Source organism: Cyprinodon tularosa, unplaced genomic scaffold (genome assembly GCF_016077235.1).
Source record: "Cyprinodon tularosa strain WSP-4 unplaced genomic scaffold, ASM1607723v1 ctg66, whole genome shotgun sequence".
NCBI classification, from domain to species: domain Eukaryota; kingdom Metazoa; phylum Chordata; class Actinopteri; order Cyprinodontiformes; family Cyprinodontidae; genus Cyprinodon; species Cyprinodon tularosa.
In genome coordinates this window covers 3,857,596-3,880,629 of record NW_024039407.1, presented here as the reverse complement: position 1 = coordinate 3,880,629, position 23,034 = coordinate 3,857,596, and the positions used below count along the sequence as shown (strand labels likewise).

Sequence of the window (23,034 nt, the reverse complement as noted above, 5' to 3'; positions counted from 1 at the left end):
AAGTGTAAGTACTGATTAAACTTCTTTACTCAAGTAAAAGTAACAAAGTACAGGCTTGTAAATTTACTTAAAGTATAAAAGTAAAAGTAGAAACCACTTTTTTCATGCCGTTGCCTACATTTTAAATGGATGTCTGCCAATAGGACTAGTTCTCCGTTGTGTTCATTTTCAATCATGTAAGGAGTAGAAGTAAAAAGTCGCCATAAAAATAAGTAGTAAAGTAAAGTAAAAATATCAGAAAAATCTACTTGAGTACAGTAACAAAGTATTTGTACTGCAGCACAGATAAAAATCCACCCAATGTCCATTAAAATGACGCGACAGGTCATCAGCAGACTTTCTCGTGTGAAAAAATCCTTCAAAACAGATAGGAACACTGATAGGAAATTCTTCTGAAATTTTGTGAAAATCTGATAAAAGTTAGGGATAAGAGCTTTCATTGATAAACACAGGGGTGTGGTAAAAATGTCGCCTCATAGTATGTTTTTGTTTTTGGCTTGTGTTTAAGAATATCTATCAGATGCATTAGTAAAATACAACACTATTAAGTACAAACTATATTCTTTTAGTTAAGAAGTTTTGTTATCAAGGAAGGAAGAGAAAAAACAAAACTCCATGACTCTGTGTGAATCAGTGATCCTACACCTATGAACTGGTTTGGCCCCATAGCAGCAATCAAGGGGTTGTGAAAAAGTTAGATTTTTTTTCATCACTTGGAGGGATATTTTTGTCCCCTCGTCTTTGCAGAATTGATGTAATTCAGCCCCATTAGAGGAGTTTTCTACATGAACAAACTTTTAAGGTTGAGCCTCAGCATCTCAACCGGATTCAGATCAGAACTTCCTACTAGGGATGCACGATATTGGGATTTTGGCCGATATCCGATATGCCGATATTTTAAAACTCATGTAGCCGATAACCGATATCGATACTGATGTTAAAGCTGGACAAAAATAAGTAGTCATTTAAAAAATATCAGTTTTGTTATCCATTTCTGACACTTTGAAAAATAATATGCTAAAATACATTTTCATATGCTGATATCAAACGCGTAATCGATCTATTTTACTTTCAAAATCTCGTGAAATTTCATCATTCCGTTACAAACTTTTGTGATATTTTGCAAATTCTTGTGAGATTTTGTTAGTAAAATAGATCGATACCGCATCAATACATCAACATATAAAAATATGGCAAAATTTCGTGAATTTTCGGGGGATTTCGTAGCATAACGATGACATATAGCAATATTTCATTAGTAAAAGAGATTGATATGGTGTTTTTAAATGGCAATATATCAGCATATGAACATATTGTGATATTTTAATGTATCAATATTTTTCCCTCGTCTTTAGAAGTTTTTAAGTCTGTAAAAAAGAAGTTTTTGAGGAAGAAGAAGAAGTAGTATTTTTTTTTTTTAGACTTTAGAAACTCAGAAGCTGATCAAATATCGGGTTAAATATCGGTGGGGTGGCCGATGTCCGATATTCAGTTTTAAGGCCGATACAGGCCGATACCGATAGGGGGCCGATTATATTGTGCATCCCTACTTCCTACCATTAATTAAAGCAAGTCTAATTAAAGCAAGAAAAACAGCCTCACCACTACTTTACTGTTGGTATTAATGGGACACCCACATTCTGAAAAATCCAACATTTGTGTTGTCTGTCCAAAGATTGTTTGCCTAAAAAGTCTTGTGGATCATCAAGATCCTTTCCAGACAGTAAATAAAACAAGCCTTAATGTTTTGTTTTTTTTTTGTTCAGCAGTGGGTTTGATCTTGGAGTACTGCCATTTAGCCATCTTTGTCTCTTTTTTATGGTTGAGGGATAAATGCTAACTTTAGCTTAGGTAAGTGAAGCCTGCCTGCACCTCCTTGGATGTTATTGTGAGGTATTTTCTGAACTCTTACATGAGTCATTGCTATGTTGGAATAATATTGGTTGGCCGTCCACTCCTGAAAAGGTTGATCACGGCTCCATTCTCTTGTCATTTGTAGATAACGGGTATCTTGTGGTTCGCTGGAAGCTATAGAAATGGCTTTCTAGACAGATCTGTTTTTTTTTTTTTTTTACTCTTTTGCTGCTGAATTACTTTGGATCTAAGCACGATGTCTAACTTTTAAAGGGATTTAGGGCCAAAAAAGTTAAGGCACCCTGTAATGTGACTGTTAAAGTTCACATATCGGTCTACTTTGATGATTTATATTTTATTATTTTTGTATTTTACAAATCAGTTTTAAAAGAGGAAAAGAGAACATATCAGCTATCCAAAATTATGACTTGAAGATGTAAAAAATGTGATGTTTTTAACTAAATGATAACAATAATTAATATAACTGGGGTTATATATCATCTTTGTGACGCTATGTTCCTAAATCAGTACAACAATATAAGCAAAGTGGTTTGAGGAACAATTTATTACATTACTTTATGACTCATAGAAGAAAAAATGTCCTTCATTGCAACACTGGCAAAGACACTGGGATGACAGGTGTGTGCTTTTGTGTGTGTGTTTGTATTGGTTTATTAGAGGAGCTTTTAGCAGACCAGTTTGGAGGGGTTGTGATGCAACAAGGAGTTTTTTTTACAGACAGGCACTGCCCATTGACGGTAAAACGAGGAAAGAGGGCTGGACTGAACTCTGTAGAGAGGAGGTCATCCTGTGTGGGAATTTCCCCCTCTAGCTTGAGGGGGGCCAGAAGCTGAAGTGGGATAGCTTGTGGCGGCGTTGGGAAATCGACCGTAGGGGGGTGGGTTCATCGAAGAAAAAGATGTTTCAAAGAATCCTCAAACTGTTTCAGGGAGAATTTGGAGGAATGAAATCTGATTCCTAAGGGAGCTTTTATATGATAGATGTCATTAGCTCCACTTCTTTTCATACCAGAGGGCCGGAAGCCAAAACCACAACTCCTTACAGCTATTGTTAAGCAGGATAACAATGTGCTTTTTTGTTTTTTTTTTATGTGGGTGTAACATTCTTCTATGTGTTGGAAAAGGGAGGATGTTGCACAACCCATAAAAGCTAACCAAATCATCAATGACTGTGTTGAAACATCCAAAGTATGATCTCCCACTGCACAAACAGTGCAACACTCCTTTCTGTGCTCCATTTCTATGTTAAACTGCAACACAATTTTCCCCCCGCAAGTGTAGTAGGTTTTACTTCCCACCCTGACTTGCTTAAATCACGTCACACTCCTTGTCTTTATCTGCTCTCCTCTGGGCTTTTGCTTGCATGTAGATACGATTCATAGCGCACACAGTAAAACGCAGTCGGAGCGCTTCATGGTGGTAAATTCCACCATGAAGCCATTGGTCAGCTTATCAGCTGTGCCTGCTGACTCCTATCCTGTCTTAAATTCTCTAACATATCGCCTTTGCCACCAACCAGCCAGTCCTGTCGGCTGATCAGGTGTGACCTCAGCAGGTAGTGCGGTGAGGTTAGTTGCTGATTAATTTCCATGCGACCTTGAACCCCTCTCTGGGCCAGTGGACCCAGCAGGCTATTGACAGAGCCTCGCGCTAAAGATAAAGCGAGCGTTTCTGTGCTGTGTGCAAAAGTGACCAAGTCTTTTTTCGTTTGCTTTTTGCTGCTCTCAGCAGTATCATTTCAGTATAAATTGGCTGGATTTATTTCAGGATCAGTGCACTTTGTGTCAAATCATTAAGTCAAACAGAAACTTGCCAGTTAAGGCGCCTAAGGAGTCTGGTTTAGGAGGTTCAAGCAAATAAGTTGCGCATACTGCATAAGGCATGTTGAATGCATTTACTTTTTCTTGTAAATGTATGAATTTGAAGAAGTTACTTGCCAAAATAAATGCATTTGTAGTGTGTTTTCTCAGGATGGGAGATTGGTGCAAATTAAGTTCAGTTTTTTGGTGTTTATGTTATAATATGAATTAGACAACCTTTTATTAGTGTGAATCTACATAGCTGGATTTGTTTCATCCGATACAGTTGATGTGAATTGTCTCTATGTTGAATAAATCTAACTGAAGTTGGAAATTGCACATTTTTCCTGCAGCTAAGCTTCTTGTGTCACTGCAATATGTTGTAACTTTAAACGTGCTGTTACACAGACCATGATGAGCATGGATATTAGGCAAGCCTATAAAGCATGGCGTAAACAAAGAAAATAAGAAAAAAACAAGCGAAAATCTTTAACCAAAGTATAAATCTGTTTAATTCAATAAAATATCAAGTACAATTAAAGCATTTCACCTTTCAATATTAAATAATTATACTTATTTCATTCATTGGCAATACTATTTCAAAGAGTTGCATCATTTCACTGCAGCACAACTCTTCCCCTGACAGCCATTGCTGCAGACACAGTGTACACAAAATGAAGAAATTCACAAGGAATGGATGTGAAACCTGCACAGAAATACTGCACACACACACACACACATATATAAAATTTGACATCTGAGAATAAAGCTAAGCTGACATGTGAAGGAAGAGTCGTTGATTGTTGCGCAACCCCATGCACCCACTTTGTTCAGTCTCTTTCTGTGTCCTTGTAAACCGGTGGGTGAGTAGTACCCCATGTTTTCAACATGTGTAAAGTCCAGCAGGGTGTCTAACACTGTCCGGTTGCAGAGAGCAGGTTGCGCAAGGTGGCCAGTTCTCTGGACAGCTGCTCCACGCGCTTCTGTAAACGGTCGTTCTCCACAGCCAGCTCCAGCACTTTCTGTTGCGTCTCCATGTTGCGCATCTTGGCTTTGTCCCTGCTCTTCCTCACGGCGAGGTTGTTCCTCTCCCGCCTCAGCCGGTACTCCTCGCTGTCCTTATCCAGGCGTTTCTTTGATTTGCCTCCGGACGATTTGCCGCCGTGCGACGGCGACCTGCTGCTACCTGACGGCGCAGGTGTGCCGGGCGGGCTGGAACAGGTCGAGGACGCGGTGGAAATGTTCCCAAGACTCCCACTGGTGGATTGGTAATGAAGGTAGGACCTCATGTCGAAACCAGACGAGCCGTTTTCCATTTTGGGGTCTTCCTGGCTGTCTTCCCTGTCTGCTGGAGCGGTGGGTCGGTAGCGGCTCCCCACCAGCTCCGCGCTCAGCACGCCGTCCACCCGGGTCTCCTGCAGCTCCGTATAAGCCAGTCCGTAGGGCTCCCGCAACTTATCGCACTGACTCGCCTCCAGCTCGTTCAGCAGAGAGTAGTTTTTATAGTTGTGGAGAGCCGTGACTCTTTTGATCTTACTATCCCCGAGGTAGTCGGAGAGCTGTGCGCCCTGCTGCTGCTGCGGCTGCTGCTGCGGGCAGTGCAGGGCTGAGTCCAGATACGCGCTGAAGTCTATGGCTCTCTCCCGCTCCTCCACACCCAGCTCCGTCATTGAGTCGCCGATCCTCCAGTACGAGCCGCCGCCGATGGGAGCGATGACCCCGTCTCTGCCGTGGATCGCGAAGCCGCCCTCCTCGTACAAGCCGGCCACTTCCATGGATCTAAAGAGCCGCCGGGTTGCAGGCGCGCGCAGGGCTGAGTTCAGGCGCCCTGACAGCAGTTGTGAAACGCGTCGGGAATGCGCTGCGTTTTAAATCCTCCTCTGTCTCCCTTGCCTGTGGTAACACGCAGTAATAAGTTTGCGGAGGCTTCACTTTGACAGATCTTCCTGTCTCTTGGGGGGGTTTTATTCAGAGCGGGAGGGCGGGGCCAAATTGGGCAGGTGTGTGACGCAAGAATCAACTGAACAACCTGTACTACTTGTACAGGTTATTTCCCGCTATAAATGTGTCGATTTTGCACCGGAAGACGTTCAAAACAAACATTTTCATCTGGATCTTTATAAAAATATCATTGAAATGTCAGTTTGTTTCAGTATTTCTTTACTTCAGAAAGTGAAACTCAAGTAGAAGCATTGCACACATTCAAACCTCCCAAGCCTTTATATCTATTCATTTGAACTATACAGCCTACTTGTCCCCACCAACAATTAAATGTGAATAACATGTTTATAATTTATAATACAGATTTGTTGCAGCAGTAGAGGGGTTCTAGATGGATAATATTCACAGAAGAAAACATGTTTGATCTAAAATGTGAATTATTTATCTTACAATTTTGGTATAATTCCTGCTCTAAGTGGTTCTCTCTGTGAGATAAAGACCTGTTTTAGAGTCTCTATACTCCAGTTAACGATTAATCGATTTCTAAATTTGTTGACATTATTTAAATAATTGATTAATCCAGTGAATTGTTTCAAACCTAAATAAAATACATGAAATGGGTAAACAGAGTATTTACATCCTAGATGTACAACTTGTAGAGTGAGGTTAATATATTAAATGCTAAGTGTCAGTTCCTCTTCTAGTTGCAGAGTTCATGTAAATACAAAACATTTATTTGGCGTCCTTTGAACCTATTATTTCGCTTTGTTTCATGATACAAAGAGAACATTTAAAAGAGTGGGTTTTACCTCTATTTACCTCTGCACAATTCTATATCTTCAAAATATAAAAAAAGTATAAATCCACATATAACAGACATATTTAGACTATATTCTGTTAAATAGGCACAGATTTACTTTCTGTCTTACCGTAGTTGCTGGTAATTTTTTCAAAGTGGAAAAAAGTCCTAATTCCTCATTCATCAGAGCCAGTTAAGCTTCAGTCATTGATAAAAAGCTTCTAGTGTGTGTAGTGCTTTTAAAATTTGTATAAATGTAGCAAGAAATACTGCTTTTCTCTTTGAACAAAATATACCCTAATTTTCCCGTCAACCATAAAAAAACGAGCATACATCTTTTTTGCACAGGACCAATGAAATCAGACCAATAGTGTCCCTATAAGTTTAAATCAAACCTACACCCTTGTATACAGCTAATGTATAAAAAAATAATCTGTAATTACAGGAGATCAATAAAAAAGTTAGTTTAAAAAAATACGCTTTAGTTATGAGCACATGAGCAGCAGACTTATTAACATCCGATAAGGAGTCAGCCACGTTAAACACACTATAAAAAAATGGAAGAAGCAGTTTGTGCTGGAAGAATGTCTACAAGAAATGGCTGCAATCGCAGCCCCAAGAGAATTATGAAACAAAACGTTTTTAAGAGTTTAGTGGATATTTACAAGGTCCAGACAGCTAAACTGAGTGCTTAAGAGGCCAGCATACACAGAAATATCCAGGACATGGGCCACAACTGTTGCATCCTTTCGGTTAAGCAACACATTAATCTTTCCTGGGCTGAGAAAAACAAAACAAACAAAATAAAACTAGACTGCAGATTAGCATTTTGAAATTGATATTCCAGAGACTAAAGGAGTATAAAGGCTCTTCAGGCAGTGATGATTCAGAAAACCGCGTCTTCTGTTGACGTTATTTAATGGTGTTTACTCAAGGCCGTGATTTTGACTGCAGAAACCGAAGATTATAATGAAAACGATGTACAAAGTATGTGCACAAATCTTGGTTGCTGTTCCATGTGTATGAATACCTCAGCAATAAACACATGACATGCATATGATCACCTGATGACTTCAGCTCATCTGTTGGTCTGGTGTCTCTCATTTTATTGAACTCTTGAATTACATTTGGTTTAGAGTTTCCCAAAGGATGTTTCAATCACTTGTGTTCCTTCCACATTGTTTTCCTCCACTAAACTTTCCATAATATATAGCACTCTGCAAACAGTCCTCTTGCTTGTGATGTTGTGGGCCAGAGTTCCACAGATCTAAGCTAAAATGTGTTGTTATTGGTTGTATATTTAACTTAATTTTTTTTTTTTTTTAGAAAATAAGTGTTTTTTTCCCTTAATTTAATAATAATGTAACTGTCCTAATTGTTTATTTAAATATTTGAAAAATTATATTATGATGGGGCTAACCCTAACCCTAACCAGGCCCGGGGTCTTTCTGCATGGAGTTTGCATCTTCTCCCTGTGCATGCGTGGGTTCTCTCTGGGTACTCCAGCTTCCTACCACAGTACAAAAACGTGGCTGTTAGATTAATTGGCTTAGGTAAATTCCCCTTAGGCGTGTGTTTGTGTAAAAGGTTGTTTGTCCTGTGCTGTTCTGTGTTGAGCTGCGTTAGACTGGTGACCTGTTTAGGGTGGACCCCGCCTCTCGCCCATTGACAGCTGGAGATAGGCACGATCAACACCGTGACCCCATGATAAGTGTGAAGGGAAATGGATGGATGGATGTATTTTTTACTTAAATAAACAAATAAAGAGATATTGCAATCATTGCATATTGTTATTTTCTTCTAAATGCATGATTATATAAATGTTATTTATGACTAACTGATCAGAGGGCATGCAGTTTACCCCATCACATCGATTGGGTGGCTATCGCCTACCTTGGACCCCCTTGACAGGGTCCCTGGTTGCCGTTGTTTCTTTGTGTTCCAGACGGAACACAAAGAAAAGGGTTCATGCCAAACTGGTAATGGAGTTTTAAAAAAAAAATAAATCTGAAGAACAGGGTCTAGAACCGTCGGCTTTCTGCATGTGCTGTGATACTGAACCTCATTTTGGTTCAGTGTCAAAGTTGCAACATCCAAGGAAATAGAGAAACGAATTAAAATATTTTAATAATTTATTCTAAAATGAAACTGCAATAAATAAAAGCGAAAATACAAAAGCAACAGCAACTACCCCATTCAGTCTGGCCATAAACATCTCCTCTGTCCACCGACGCCCCCTGCTGCTCAATCTCTCCTCAAAGGTCTACCATAATGGAAAAAAAAAAATAAACCTCATAGTGAAAACATGTTTTTCACTATGAAGTTCACACGTAATGAGATCATAACAGTGACAGCATCATAAGGCAGCTTCTTTACCGCAACTTCCACCCTCTTTATTTCATCAGTAGCGGACGGAAAAAAATAGTGTTGAGCAGGGGTACCTTGCATTGGAGGATAAATCTCTAAATCTGTATAAAGGTCAGAGTGGGCGTGAGGAGCAACTCAGCCTGTCTGGTTTATGTCTGTCACAACTCAGTGCATAGATAAGGTCTCTGTAATTGTCTAATGGATGTGGAGGAATATACTGCCATAAAATGTGTATTAAATATTGGGCCCCTAATAAAAACTACCAAAAAAATAAATAAATAAATAAATAAATATATACATATATATATATATATATATATATATATATATATATATATATATATATATATATATATATATATATGCTACAGCTATTAATTAAAAGGACGAGAACAGAATACACCAAAAAAAAGTAACCTAATCAGTTGATATGTATTGTTATTTTTGTTTTGTTTGCTCTTATTTTTTTTTTCTTTCTTTTACCAACATAAATCTGAAAAGTGCGGCATGTGTCAGCTTTCCTAAATTTATATGCTATAGAGCTACTTATTGTTGTAATTACAGCTGAAGTCTTTTGTGGTGAGTCTCAAACACTTTTGCACATCTTGAGACTCAAATTATGAAATTGGGAAATAGTTTAAAGCTCAATCAGACTGGGTTAGGAGGGTCTGTAAATCTACAATTATAATCGATCCATAGATTCCTGAACTGATTTTTGATTGTGCTTTTTATCCCTTAGTGATTCCATTGCAGCTCTGACTTCGTTCACATCTGTTGTCCTACCTGAAGATAAAACTCTCCTCCAATCTGAAGTCTTTTTTTAACCTCTAACAGATTTTCTTCCAACTATAGCGGGTGGACAGCCATGCATTCTGACTAGATTTACTTTCTCTAAAGAGAAAAAGAATCTTCCCAGCATCACTTTTCCACCGTCATGTTTCCAAGCAAGGATTATTGTTCTAAAGAGATGTGCAGCTCTAGTTTTAAAAAACATAATCTTTTACACAAAGTCAAAACTTTTCATTGTCTTACATATGTTTATGTGTCTCCAAAACTTCTATCATCTACAGCAGCTTATCTTACAATTTTAGTGGGGTGACAACTGGACAGGTCAGAGATTTTGGTTGAACTATTGTAAGACGAATATGTTGGATTTGCATACCCAAATGCAAAATGTTAAGTGGGTCACTCTGTCAGCTAAAGGCACATTTTACAGTCTATACTACATTGAACGATTAATCGATTATTAAAATAGTTGACGATTATTTCTATTATTGATTAATCACAATTGATCCGATGAGTTGTTTCAGTCCTACTTCAAATAGAACTTTTTATGGCTTCTTGGAAAAATTCCTTTTTGTCACCTTTCCAGAAAGGCCAGAATGTGGAGTTAATAGATTCTTCCACCTGTGGTGTCTGCAGCTACTTCAGAGTCACCGTGGTTATGCTGGCTATCTTTGCCTGGCCTATAGCGAGGGGACGGCCACATCTCATAGCTCTGCTGCCCTCTTTTCCTTCATAGTTGACGGATTTGACCAAGCTCTATGTTTAAAGCTTTAGAGAGTGTTTTATGACTCAAACTTCTCTACATTTAGAACTACAGGTAAACTACACATGGATGGACTATAAATATGTGTATAATTAGAGCAGAACTGATTTATTTAGCAAAATGAAGTACAAAACAATGACTAATTTATATTTCACTTTACAATTATTTTCTATTTTGTGTTAGTCCTCATTAAACCTCAATATATTAGACCACAGCTGTAGCATGGACAGTGGTTAAAATATGAATACTTTTTTAAAGGAGCTACATGCTGTTAATTGGTCTTATTTAGATAAGGAAAACAATCAGGTTCAGATCTGGAACCAGGGTCTAATTTCATACATATTTGCAATTTTTGACAACAGTGTCAGAAAGTGTTTGTTTGAAAAAGTTATTCTATCAGATCATTGATTTCTAGTGACAAATACATTAAAAGAATATATGTGAAAGTACAAAGAAATGCAGAATTCAGAGTCTTATGACTATATTTTTAGGTACTACTGCCCCCTTGTGCTTAATTTAAAAAATTTGTTTTTCAAGATCTCCTTTCTGTTCGGAACTACAGTTATGCCTCATTTAAAAAAACAAAACAACAAACAAACATGTGCATTAATTCACACAGTCCTCAAACCTTTAGAACACAAAGTGTGATTTGTATTTATTTTTGCTGAACCTGGGTAATATTAATAACTATATTTTTAAAAAAGTCAACTTCCTGCAGATGAAACCCAAGCTCTTTGTGGGACGTCCCCTAGAAAGATTCTGCTTAGAGGTTTTTCTGGAAACGCAGGCAAATATGAGTAACAGCCCAGCTTCTAACTGTCGTAAAACAGCAACAAGTTATCCTTATAAAATCCAGATAAATGGTCTGGTGCAACATTTAAACCATGTTACTAAGCCTGTGTCTATGTTAAAGGGTTCTGCTTATATAGTTCTTATGAAAGTGTCTGCATAAGAAGGGTGTGAGTTTGCAAAGAGAGCTGATAAATTACCTCTTAAGTCTATAATTAATCCTGTAATTGCATCCAGTGACTGTACAGCACTGCAAGGGCATTAACCCCTACCAACCTGACACTATAAACCTGTCAATGATGCCTTCAGATTGAATTAATAAACATTCAGGGCATCTAAATTGTTATTTGTTTAAATGTACTGCCTCGTACCATTACATATTATATTATGGTATATTTGAATGGTTGCTGTATTGTTGAATCTGCATGCTCAAACAGGTCCAGATTAACATTCACTGTGCAACAGGGCTTTCTGTACATGCAACTTTTAATAGTTCTGCAGATGTCTTGAGAAAGTCTTCACACTTTTTAAATTTCTTTATGTAGTTCAAATTGTTACACTCAAAGCAACAACTTAAATGTTTTTGATGGAGATTTTAAGTAATCGACACAAAGTGTAACATAATCTTCATATTTTTTTTTTGTAAGTTTCCCCTTTAATGTAACTAAGTGTCTAAGAAACCATCTGATTAGTAAAAGAGTACACTGGTGTATAATTTAATTATAATATAATTCCAGCTGTTCAGTGAACGCCTCAGATGATCCTTGGAGAAGGTTAATCAACATGTAAAATGGGTTATTTTATTGTATTTTATCATATTTATTATATTTTAATTATTAAAAAAAATGGGGGTAAGCTTGTGAAAACATTTAAATTACAAATCTGAAACAATCAAATTACAGCTACCCACCTAAACTCAATGACCAAGTAAGGATATTAACTCTGGACAGAGATATACAGTTCATGGGGAATTATCTGTTGATAGCTTGACTGGTGGCCATGTACTTTACAAATGTAATCTCCATGCAAAAGGGCTACTGTGGGTACTATTTAATGAAGATGCCAGTTGGGGAACTGTGAGGCGTCTGTTTCTCAATCTAGAGACTCTAATAAAGGTATCTTCCTGCTCAGTTGTGCAACGCGGCCTCCCACTTCTTTTTCTACTCTGGTTAGAGCCTGTTTGTGCTGTCCTCTGAAGGGAGTAGTACACACCGTTGTAGGAAATCTTCAATTTCTTAGCAATTTCTCGCATGGAATAGCCTTCATTTCTAAGAACAAGAATAGACTGTCGAGTTTCAGATGCAAGTTCTCTTTTTCTGGCCACTTTGAGCGTTTCATTGACCCCACAAATGTGATGCTCCAGAAACTCACTCTGCTCAAAGGAAGGTCAGTTTTTGTAGCTTCTGTAACGAGCTAAACTGTTTTCAGATGTGTGAACATGATTGCACAGGGTTTTCTAATGATCAATTAGCCTTCTGAGCCAATGAGCAAACACATTGTACCATTAGCAGAGATGGGAAGTAACGAAGTAAAAATACTTCGTTACCGTACTAAAGTAGATTTTTCTGATATTTTTACTTTACTACTTATTTTTATGGCGACTTTTTACTTCTACTCCTTACATTTTTACACAAATATCTGTACTTTCTACTCCTTACATTTTAAAAAATTGGCTCGTTACTTTAGTTTTGAATCATTTCAATGGAGTTACCGTTATTATTTTTCACGTCATCAATACCAAATTCAATCTAATTGGATGGAAATCTACGTTGCATTTGACGCACCACTACAAGATGAATCGACAGATTCAGCGGTATTCATTCGCGGCAAATCATTGCAGCTTGGTGGCGGTGGCGTTAGCATAGTAGCATGGACGACGAGATGATTGAAAATGAACACAACAGAGATCTAGTCCTATTGGCAGACATCCATTTAAAATGTAGGAAACGGCATGAAAAAAGTGGTTTCTACTTTTACTTTTATACTTTAAGTAAATTTACAAGCCTGTACTTTGTTACTTTTACTTGAGTAAAGAAGTTTAATCAGTACTTCCACTTTTAACAGAGTATTTTTTAACACAAGTATCTGTACTTTTACTCAAGTACGGAAAGTGAGTACTTTTGCCATCTCTGACCATTAGAACACTGGAGTGATAGTTGCTGGAAATGGGCCTCTATACACCTATGTAGATATTGCACCAAAAACCAGACATTTGCAGCTAGAATAGTAATTTACCACATTAGCAATATATAGAGTGTATTTCTTTAAAGTAAAGACTAGTTTAAAGTAATCTTCATTGAAAAGTACAGTGCTTTTCCTTCAAAAAAAAGGACATTTTAATGTGACCCCAAACTTTTGAACGGTAGTGTATAATTCAATATATATTTTTACACACAGGCCTACATATCAAAACCTGAAGCTTGTCACATTCCTCTGGCGCCATCTTCTGGTGACGCTAACATCTACAGCTGAAAGGAACACGGGTGGGTCAGGAAATGAAATACTAGCAATCTTTCTCCCTATTGGCTCTTTCTAAATATGGAAACATTTCCTCGCACTGCCATTGGATGCTGCACTCACCGTTTTGTTTCTGATTGGTCAAAAACATTGCGATGTAGGTCGGCTGAGGTGTTGACGAATCTGCTGGTTCCCGGTGCTTGCGAGTAGAAGGACCGAAGGGGACGGGCCCTTAGTGGACAGAAATGGCGAGTATGGTCACCGACAACGGGTGTGGAGGGGCAGAGGAGACCGCACAGCCGAAGGGACCGGGTCGGGGCGCGGTCAGGTGGGGTCCACAGCACGCGGGTGCCCGAGAGCTGGCCAGCCTGTACTCTCCAGGTGAGCCGATCTTCTGTGAAGCAGCGTCCTTCCTGGGTTTGGGTCTTCCCGGTTGAAATGTTCAAGAAGACGGGTGTGATATAACGCTTTGCTTTAGATGATCACAAAAAAAAAAACAACGCCTTGGTCTAAATATTAGAAATGACTAATGAAGCGGTGACATAACCAGTCAGCGGCTAAAAGCCACAATGCTTTAGTTACACAATAGAAATCATGTGAGGCTGGTTGATTTTTTTTCTTCGTCTTTTATTAGTTTTTGTGCAGCGTTGACTTTTCCAGCACTGGGCAGATGTTATGAAAACCCTCATTAATAGGAGTTAACTGTGACCTTTCACTAAACTAACACGGTGGAGATGCAGACTATGACCCGACCTAAAATCCTCTAAACTATGTCAGTAATATTCATACAGGCTGAACTAGATCAAAAGGGAAACCATCCACACCTACTTTATGATTTTTAATAAGCTGCTCATTATCAGCCTGCAGCATATGACTAATTTGGCTGTGATGTAAACAGACCTTCTTCCTTCCTGTGTGCTTTTCAAAGGTATTTTGATTCCTTCCAGCTGCAAGCAGATAAGGTGACTTGCAAAAGTATAAATAGATTTTTTTTTTCTCCAGATTTTAATGTCATTACGCTGTCACAAGTGTGATGCAAAGAAATGAACTCTCTGCATTTAACCCTTTCCTTTTGGGGGGCAGTGGGTGCCCCAGGAGCAGTGTGGGGTTAAGGGTCTTGCTCAGGGACCCAGAATGGCAGTCTGTGGGAGTGGGTTTCAAACCCACAACCTCTATGCCCTAACCACTAGGCCGCAACTCTCTGCCTTGCATCTTTTGTTAATTTTGTCTTCATACCAGCAACTTTAAAAGAATTATTTTCAGGTTATCAGGTGATAAATGAAATTAATAATGTAGCTTTTATTTGTTTTCAGCCTCTTTACTCTGAATCCCATAAATTAAACTCTTAAAGGAATAGTACACCCAAAACATGATTAGCCTTCATTTTCTACCCACCCCCATGCTGAACAACACTCTGGAGTACTTTTTTGATATCTCAAATGCATCTGGAGATCTGGGAGGCTTCTTGCTGTCTGCTGTCATTCAAATAATGGAGGTCTATGGTGCCCGAGGCAGAAAGGTCCATAAAAGTCCACAAAAAACGTGTCAATATTCCTCCATACTGCTCGTCCAATGTATTCCAAGTGTCCTGAGTGGGTAGCATCCAGAATTTACTCGAAACTAAGTCATTTAGTATGTTTTTAGAGCATAAACAGTAGTGTAAAGAATTTCCTGAAAGCGCGCACATGCGCGATCACGACGCTACGGAAGCCGGCAGACCAAACCAGATGAAAGGGCGCATTCAGCGTATGCTCTGCCGATAATGCAAGCGTAGAAGAAGAAATGTGCTGTTTACCTGTGCAAAGAAAGAAACAACGAAAGAAAAATGTCTGAGGACTTCAGTGTTGAGGAAGAGCATGAGTTCTTTGCCGAGCTGAATGCGCTGGTTTGGTCTGCCGGCTTCCGTAGCGTCGTGAACGCGCATGTGCGCGCTTTCAGGAAATCCTATACACTACTGTTTATGCTCTAAAAACATTCTAAATGACTTTGTTTCGAGTAAATTTTGGATGCTACCCACTCAGGACACTTGGAATACATTGGACGAGCAGTATGGAGGAATATTGACACGTTTTTTTGTGGACTTTTATGGACCTTTCTGTCTCGGTCACCATAGACCTCCATTATTTGAATGTCAGCAGACAGCAAGAAGCCTCCCAGATCTCCAGATGCATTTGAGATATCAAAAAAGTACTCCAGAGTGTTGTTCAGCATGGGGGTGAGTAGAAAATGAAGGCTAATCATGTTTTGGGTGTACTATTCCTTTAATATCCACCTCATTTTGGGAAATTCTCACCTATTTTGCACATCCAAATGGAAAAGAAATTAACTGTAAGCCCAGATTACATGTGTGATACGTTATTTGAAAGCTAACACCTCCTAATTTCTGAATATATATACATGAAAACCGGGTGAGTGAAACACCCAAGCTGCATCAGTTCAACCAAGACTCAAAGTAGTTATTTTTTTACTCTCGAAAATAATAGGTATTTTTTGAACAGCAGTTATAAATACATGCTTGCTTGTTGTGGCCGCGTTGTCATGGTACATTTTGAAATGCTGCTATATCTACAGTATGTTAATTGTGCTTTGGTGGAGAATCTAAGCTTTCCAACCAGTGTAATTTTCATGCATTCTGAGTTATTATTTGTTTTATTTGTTATTATTAGTCTCCTAACTTGAATAAAGGTGCTATATAAGTACATGCCATTTACCATTTTTTGCTTTAAAACGGCGACCCGGTTGGTTTTGAGAGGTTAAACCAGAGTCAGCCTTTTATTTCAATTTAAAACATAGTTAAGACGGATTAAAAAAAACCCAAAACATCTCGCTTATAATGGAAACCAGCCAAGACCGTCTAAACTGACAGGCTGGGCAAGGAGAGTAATTATAGGAGGAGCAGACAGTGACTTTGAAGGAGCTACTCAGGGCAGGATGACTAAAGCCAAACAGTCCTGTTTTTAGTTCACCATGAGCAACATAAGCCAAACAGGTGAAAGAAGGCAGCTAATGCAGTGGGGTTGTTCTCTTTAGCAGAGATAAGGGAGATGGATTCAGCTTTATGCCTGAATGATTGAGGAAACCTGAGGTTCTACTTCAAGCACAGCGACAACCTTAAACATACAATCAGAGCTTTGTATGCTGAAAAGGTTTAGATTGCCATTTCTTGCCCTTTGTTTTAGATGTCTCTTCTCCTGCACACCTGGTTAATATGATTGCGTTATGCCCTCTCTGCATGCAATGCTTTACAAGCCTGTTAAACATTAATTTCGTTCCAATCTGTGGTAAAATTGGAGAGATCTAAAACATGCAGGATAATAAGAGTCTGAAGGCCAGAGTGGAGAAACTAGTTCAATCATAATGGCTTCTTTAAACTTTTTGTATAAATCTGATGCTTATTGTTTAATCTACCTTAGTTTGACTTGTTATGCAATGAAAAACTGAGTAAAATGTTTGAATCTGTTCAGATCTGTCCCACTAAAAAAAGAGTTCGCTTTTTAAAGGTGAACCTAATAAGTTTGATTGCATTTGAATATTGTATTTGTTTGCTCTCATCGATTTGGATGATTAAACATAGACTGGGAACTTATTTTAAATGCCATCATCATTACCTTTTCATATAATTTCTAATTTTGGGGCTTTTCTTTTTGTTTTTATGAAATTTCCTGCCAGGCAAAAGATGTCAAGAATGGATTAGTGTCCTCCTCTGCTTCTCTCTCATGGCCTTCAACTTTATTCACCTTCTTGCCAATTTCCACCTGGGACATGTGTGGTATATACAGTTGGGGATTGGTAAGCACTGACTCCAAAATGACACATGGTTTAGATTTTTTTTATTTATCAATAGATGTTTTGATCCGTTTTTTGTTCCACTTCATGACCTCTTCCTCAGTGGCAGGAATCCTCACCGCTGACTTTGCGTCAGGGCTGGTGCACTGGGGGGCTGACACGTGGGGATCTGTGGACCTGCCCATCTTTGGAAAGGTATGATCACCAAACCTTTTAAAAGTATGAAAACATGCCCTAATTCTGTGCAGAAGGTTTCCACCTACTAACCAGATATTTTCCCTCCTAAAGGCTTTTATTCGGCCGTTCAGAGAGCACCACATCGACCCCACAGCCATCACCCGCCACGACTTCATCGAGACCAACGGTGACAACTGCATGCTGACCATATTCCCTCTCGCAAACATGGCCTTCAACTTCCTCACTCTGTCCCCCGGTGAGTGTTTCTACAAACAAAGATGACATTTGTCTGAATTTGTTTTAGTGAAGACAAAATGCAAGGAACAATAATAAACATGAATTCTCCCGTTGCCTCTGTAACTGCAGCGGAGATCTACCGTTTCTACCCCTGGTATTGCTACCTGTATGCACTGGCTATCTTCGTGACGCTCACCAACCAGATTCACAAGTGGTCACACACGTACTTCGGCCTTCCTCGCTGGGTGGTGTTCCTGCAGGACTGTCACATCATCCTTCCTCGCAAGCATCACCGCGTTCATCACGTCTCCCCCCATGAGACCTACTTCTGCATTACCACAGGTTTGTACCTGCTCCCTCATAAGTCCTAAGATGATGTTTTTATTACTTTTTGCGAAACCTTGTCTAATTTAAAGGCCATATAATTTGGCATAGCTGGATATTTTCGGATAAATTTTGTTTTACTCTAAAGTCTTATCAATTTTTTTTAAACCTAAATGAATTAATTTCTGTCCCTTTTGCATTGCTTTGTACTATTGACCTATATTTTTTATTTCAATTTATCTAATTCCCTAGTAGGTAATAAATCTGTTTAATATATTTTTCCACAATATGCAAATTATTTTAAATGAACTCCTAGCTAATAAATTGGAATTTTCTGGATGAGAAAAACTAAATATTTTGCATGCAAAAATGATATGATGAATGGTATGATGAATAGCCTAGATCAGGGATCTTCAATGTTTTCCAGGCCAAGGACCCCCAAACTGATGGCGAGATGGAGCGGGGACCCCCTATTTATATATATTGTATAAAATAGTGTTCTATCAAACTGGTCCTATAGTCACTCTATTACAGCTGGAGTAATGTAACTAAAGTAATTTCATCCTGGGATTATTAAAGTATTTCTGATTCTGATTCCTCATTGATGGGACAGGTGTTGTGAATGAAACGGTGCCCAGCTTGAAAGAGCTCCTGTGTGTCGCTGCATGTGTGCAATGATGACTAAAAGACATCTTCTGTCTCCATTTATCTGTTTACTACAGTCTGTTGAATTCATGTTAATGTGGATTTAAAGACATTTTAATTAGTGGAAAAAATTGAAAAAAAGTCTTATCAACTAAAAGTTTTGCGACCCCCATGCAGTACCTACATGGACCCCCTAGGGGTCACGGACCCCCTGTTGAAGACCTCCGGTCTAGAGTAATATCTCATTAAAGGTATACTATGCAACCGGTGTTGATTTTCCAGCGAGGCTCCCCCCAGAGGGCGAAAGTAAAAGTGCACTGTCCGTAAATATGCTCAGCTGTTCTCCTGGTTTCTCCGTCAAGCCAGGCGCTGTTTTCTCGCTGGTTCCGCCATGATAACTGCACAAATATCGCCACTGCGCTAGCAACGAGCATGCCTTTAACTGGGGGTGTGTAGCAGTTCTCGCCGTAAAGCAAGACCGACTCTCGCGATGCACGAGACTTCTGAGCCTGTGGGTGCGGGCCGAGGGCTCCTGCAATTGCAAGTACGGTATTTCCCCTACAGACCACCAGGGCGGCCGAGAAAACCTTTGTTCAACCTGAAATGACTCATTTAATCATCCAAAACGTTATGGAACACATTAATTAACTGAAAAATGTTGCATAGTATGCCTATAATATGAGACAAAAATACCCAGAAATATTTAGAATCCTTTTTCTTAATTTAAAGCGCTTCACGCCAGCTGGCCTGTAAGAAGTTAAACCTTTGGAAAAGTCGTGTATATTTGAATGTTTGATGAAACTAGAGCTGATGGCGTTTATCTCTCTGCTGTGCAGGTTGGCTGAACTACCCTCTGGAGAAGCTGGGTTTCTGGAGAACCTTGGAGGACCTCATTCAGAGTGTGACAGGAGAGAAACCCAGGGCAGACGACTTAAAATGGGCTAAGAAAGTCAATTAACACTGAAGGCTAACTGCATCCTACCTCAGAAACCCCTGGCTCTGCCCAGGCTTCGCGTCCCGTTTTCTTGCCTGATTTACAAACTGCAGTTCACAGGATGAACATCTAAACAGTTCTGATGCCATAGCTTTAAGTCTTGCACATTTTTTGATTTTCATTTTTCGCAATGCGAGGGCTCTGTCTCTGGGATTTTCTTTCACAGCTCTTCACATTTTTCAAACTGCAATATATATGCTTTTTCAAATATTTACACAAACAACACTGTTTGGGGGTTTCTGGTAGTAGGGTTTCTGCTAGTAGCAATAATCTGACCTACAAAGGAGGTCAGATTATTGCTCACCTAAAAAAAAATGACCCATAATAACCAGCGCTTTGGAGAACCAACATTCACTTAAGTAGGAGAGCTTATGTTTGCATTTTACTCCTCACTGCTTTACTCTCAGTTGGACCTCTAAGCTCTAAGGAAACAGTCTGATGCGGGAGTCATAGAAGCAGTATGGCGGGGTTTATATAGGATCTGTACGGTTACCAAATGATAATGGCTTGTGATCAAATTAGGAGGTTTTTAGTTTTATTGTCTTTTTGCACATTTGGGTTCAGCTCTGCACATTTTTTTTGACATTTGTTAGGATAAACTAAAAGAAAATGTATTAAAAATGTTTTTTTTTCTCTTGGTCCTTAAGAGTTTTAAATTCCCAAAGTGTTTTCTAAAACACAGCCGTAACGGATAGATCAGCTCTAGCTTGAGAACCAGCGTGACCATAAATCTACTAAATAATCTAAATTATAAGGAATCAAGCGATGATACGCAAAGTCAGAAAGTCTTGGATGATTAAAGCAAGTTTCTTTTCGTTGCTTGTGCTTTTGAGACAATTCTGTGCTTTTCTTTAAAGTGGGAGGGCTTCATTTTTTAAATCTGTATTATTTGCTGGAAAAGAGGCGCATGCTGATTGGTCAAGCTGCCTTACATGTCAGAGATGCAGTACTTTGTGTCGTTGCTTCTGCAGCACTTCGGGGGCGTTAGTGGCAAGAGTGTCACTGCGGGCTTTGTGTCCGATTAATCCAACACAAATGCCTCAAAGTTATTGTGCCAGCTGTGTGTGTGTGTGTTGTTTTCAGTCCTTGTTAGTCTTTTGTTTTCAGCTTCTCGCTTTCCAGGGATTACATTCCTGTTCGGAAATGTTGCCGCTGTGTGCTCTTTTGGTTACTGTTACAAACATTCTCATTCATATTTTAAGGGCTTGCGATAAATCGGATGACCTTTCTCTCTCAGAAAGGATTCTTTAATTACTGTTGTTGTAGTGCTTCTGCGGATGCTCTGTTCTTCTTTTTTTTTTTTTTTGGTACAGCTAGTATCTATGCAGTGTAATAGGAAGCCTGTAAATGTCTTAAATCAACTCTTTAGGTTTGACATATTTCTTTTTTCTAATAGTTTACATGTTTGTTAAGTTTGAAGGAGTTAACCTGGAGTTAAAAGCAGCGGCCTGCATGTTGAAGTAAATTTCACATTTTAAAGATGTAAATCGCAGCAGGCTAAAGGATGCTCTCTGCACGGCGGCTTGTAAGATGCTCACTCCATCAGAGCTCGTTTGTGCGAAGCCGATGTCGACTCAGGAGCTCTTTTCTCGATTTGATCCAGTTTTGCTTTTTATTTTTTCCAACCTTTTTCTTTGTGTCCATCACAGAAAGCCTTACGTAGACGATGCAATGATTCATACACACCGTCGGGAGGGATTTGTACCCGCTTTGAAAACTGATTTTATGTACTAATTCCTTTAGAATATTCTAATGGTATGATACCTCGAGTAGAAATGTTATAGTTTCTGGGTAAAGACACTATATTTCTATCTCAATATGTAAAACCTAATATAATTACCACAAATCAGAACCATAACAAATAAATAAATATAGTTTTATGTGTTTAGAAACTAACTACTTAAATAAATTAAACAAGATGATTTGAGCATTTTATGTTTAATCATTTTCATAATAAATCAAATATACAATTTAAGAGAACTACCAAAAAACATGCAATATATGGCTAAAAATAGATTATCTTTCAATACAAAATATAATTAGATGGAATTAAAAGTCTTTTAATTCAATCCTTTGGTTCCTGTAAACGATCCATTTCATACTCATGGACTCAGCCATGGGTTTCATGTTCTATTTCATTGCAGTTAAGGATTTTGCCATGAAACCATATAACCTTCTAGTAGTTCAAGTACAACATAGATGTTAATCTTACACCTTGGTTATCTAGCGGGTGCATATTTTCCTCTTTCTGCTGGTAGGAATTAATACTCGGCTCACATCTGAGGTCCTACGGTTGACTAATCCTTTCGTCTACCTGGAAACAGTAGAGCTTTAAATGACCTAAACTGCAGTGGTACAAAATCACATAGGGGTAAATTTATATTCTTTCACAAATCACACAGATAAGTCATTGCAACCGTTTAAAATGGTGGAAGCTAACCTTCTTAGCTGGATGTGTATCTGGACATTTCCTGACATAAACGGTTAACATTACACCCAAAGTTAGGCTTTCAGCTACATAATATTACAGATTTTTATTCCTTCATACTGGATTATGTGCAATTATTCATCGAAGGTCATCAGGAGGAACACACTGTAGAAGTGTAGAGTGTTTTTAAGCTGGTTAAATGGAAGGCTTCATGTTTGAGCCCTGCAGAGGTTCTAGTTGTGTATGTAGCTCTTCTTGGTCAGTATTAGGATGATGAGTAGGCAAATTTAAATTATGACAGGACTTTCTAAATATAGGGATTCCAGCATATGCTTTGCTGATTGTGTTGAAGCTTTCGTGAATTACTTTCTGGGTTTATAAGGATAATTATAAGGATGTTTTGTGCTTTTGTAAATCCTGTAAGATGTAGGGTAACAATTACTGCTCAAGAAATGCTAGAAGAGACTTTGATTGGCTATGAAGAGTCTCACAATTTAAAGATTTGTAGTGAGCTCAACGGGAAACCAAAACTACTTTCTCTTGGCTGTAGGCTTGTTTTAAGTGCTGTTGTTGTGGGTATTATTAGATTTATTGCACATAAATTTACGCTCCAAATGCTCTCAGGATTGTAGTTAGAACCATTTGAGTGCTCCATTGGGATTTTTTTTTTTTTATGGGAGGGGTTGTCACTAAATTTGCAGAGCTAAAGATATCATTTGAAATGTTGAAATTAATTGTTCAGTTGGGATGGATTTTTTTTTTTTTGTTCTTGTTGGGCAAAGTGGGCAGTTGACTGAGGCATTCCTGGTTGTTTTGTGGCCATGAATAAATAAATAAACCATCTTTGCCTTTTTTTTGTTATGGAGGA

At 38.7% G+C, this 23,034-nt stretch overlaps 2 protein-coding genes across 2 annotated transcripts; one reads left to right on the top strand and one right to left on the bottom strand.

Moving 5' to 3' along the window:
* Positions 1 to 4,159: 4,159 nt before the first annotated feature.
* cebpb (CCAAT enhancer binding protein beta) lies at positions 4,160 to 5,624 on the bottom strand. The gene has a single exon (XM_038309284.1). The coding sequence runs from the start codon at positions 5,446 to 5,448 to the stop codon at positions 4,585 to 4,587; it is 864 nt and encodes a 287-aa protein (XP_038165212.1). The 5' UTR covers positions 5,449 to 5,624; the 3' UTR covers positions 4,160 to 4,584.
* Positions 5,625 to 13,736: 8,112 nt separating this feature from the next.
* peds1 (plasmanylethanolamine desaturase 1) lies at positions 13,737 to 22,354 on the top strand. Its single transcript, XM_038309285.1, has 6 exons — positions 13,737 to 13,956; positions 17,245 to 17,364; positions 17,465 to 17,556; positions 17,650 to 17,794; positions 17,905 to 18,117; positions 19,581 to 22,354. Exons 1-6 carry the CDS (start codon positions 13,821 to 13,823, stop codon positions 19,700 to 19,702), a joined length of 828 nt encoding a protein of 275 aa, XP_038165213.1. The 5' UTR covers positions 13,737 to 13,820; the 3' UTR covers positions 19,703 to 22,354.
* Positions 22,355 to 23,034: the final 680 nt, after the last annotated feature.

Coding starts and splice junctions, on each gene's coding strand:
- cebpb (XM_038309284.1), bottom strand. CDS start 5,448: ATGGAAGTGGCCGGCTTGTACGAGGAGGGCGGCTTCGCGATCCACGGC.
- peds1 (XM_038309285.1), top strand. CDS start 13,821: ATGGCGAGTATGGTCACCGACAACGGGTGTGGAGGGGCAGAGGAGACC. Junction 13,957..17,244: donor GGCCAGCCTGTACTCTCCAG/GTGAGCCGATCT, acceptor ATTTCCTGCCAG/GCAAAAGATGTCAAGAATGG. Junction 17,795..17,904: donor CTTCCTCACTCTGTCCCCCG/GTGAGTGTTTCT, acceptor CTGTAACTGCAG/CGGAGATCTACCGTTTCTAC.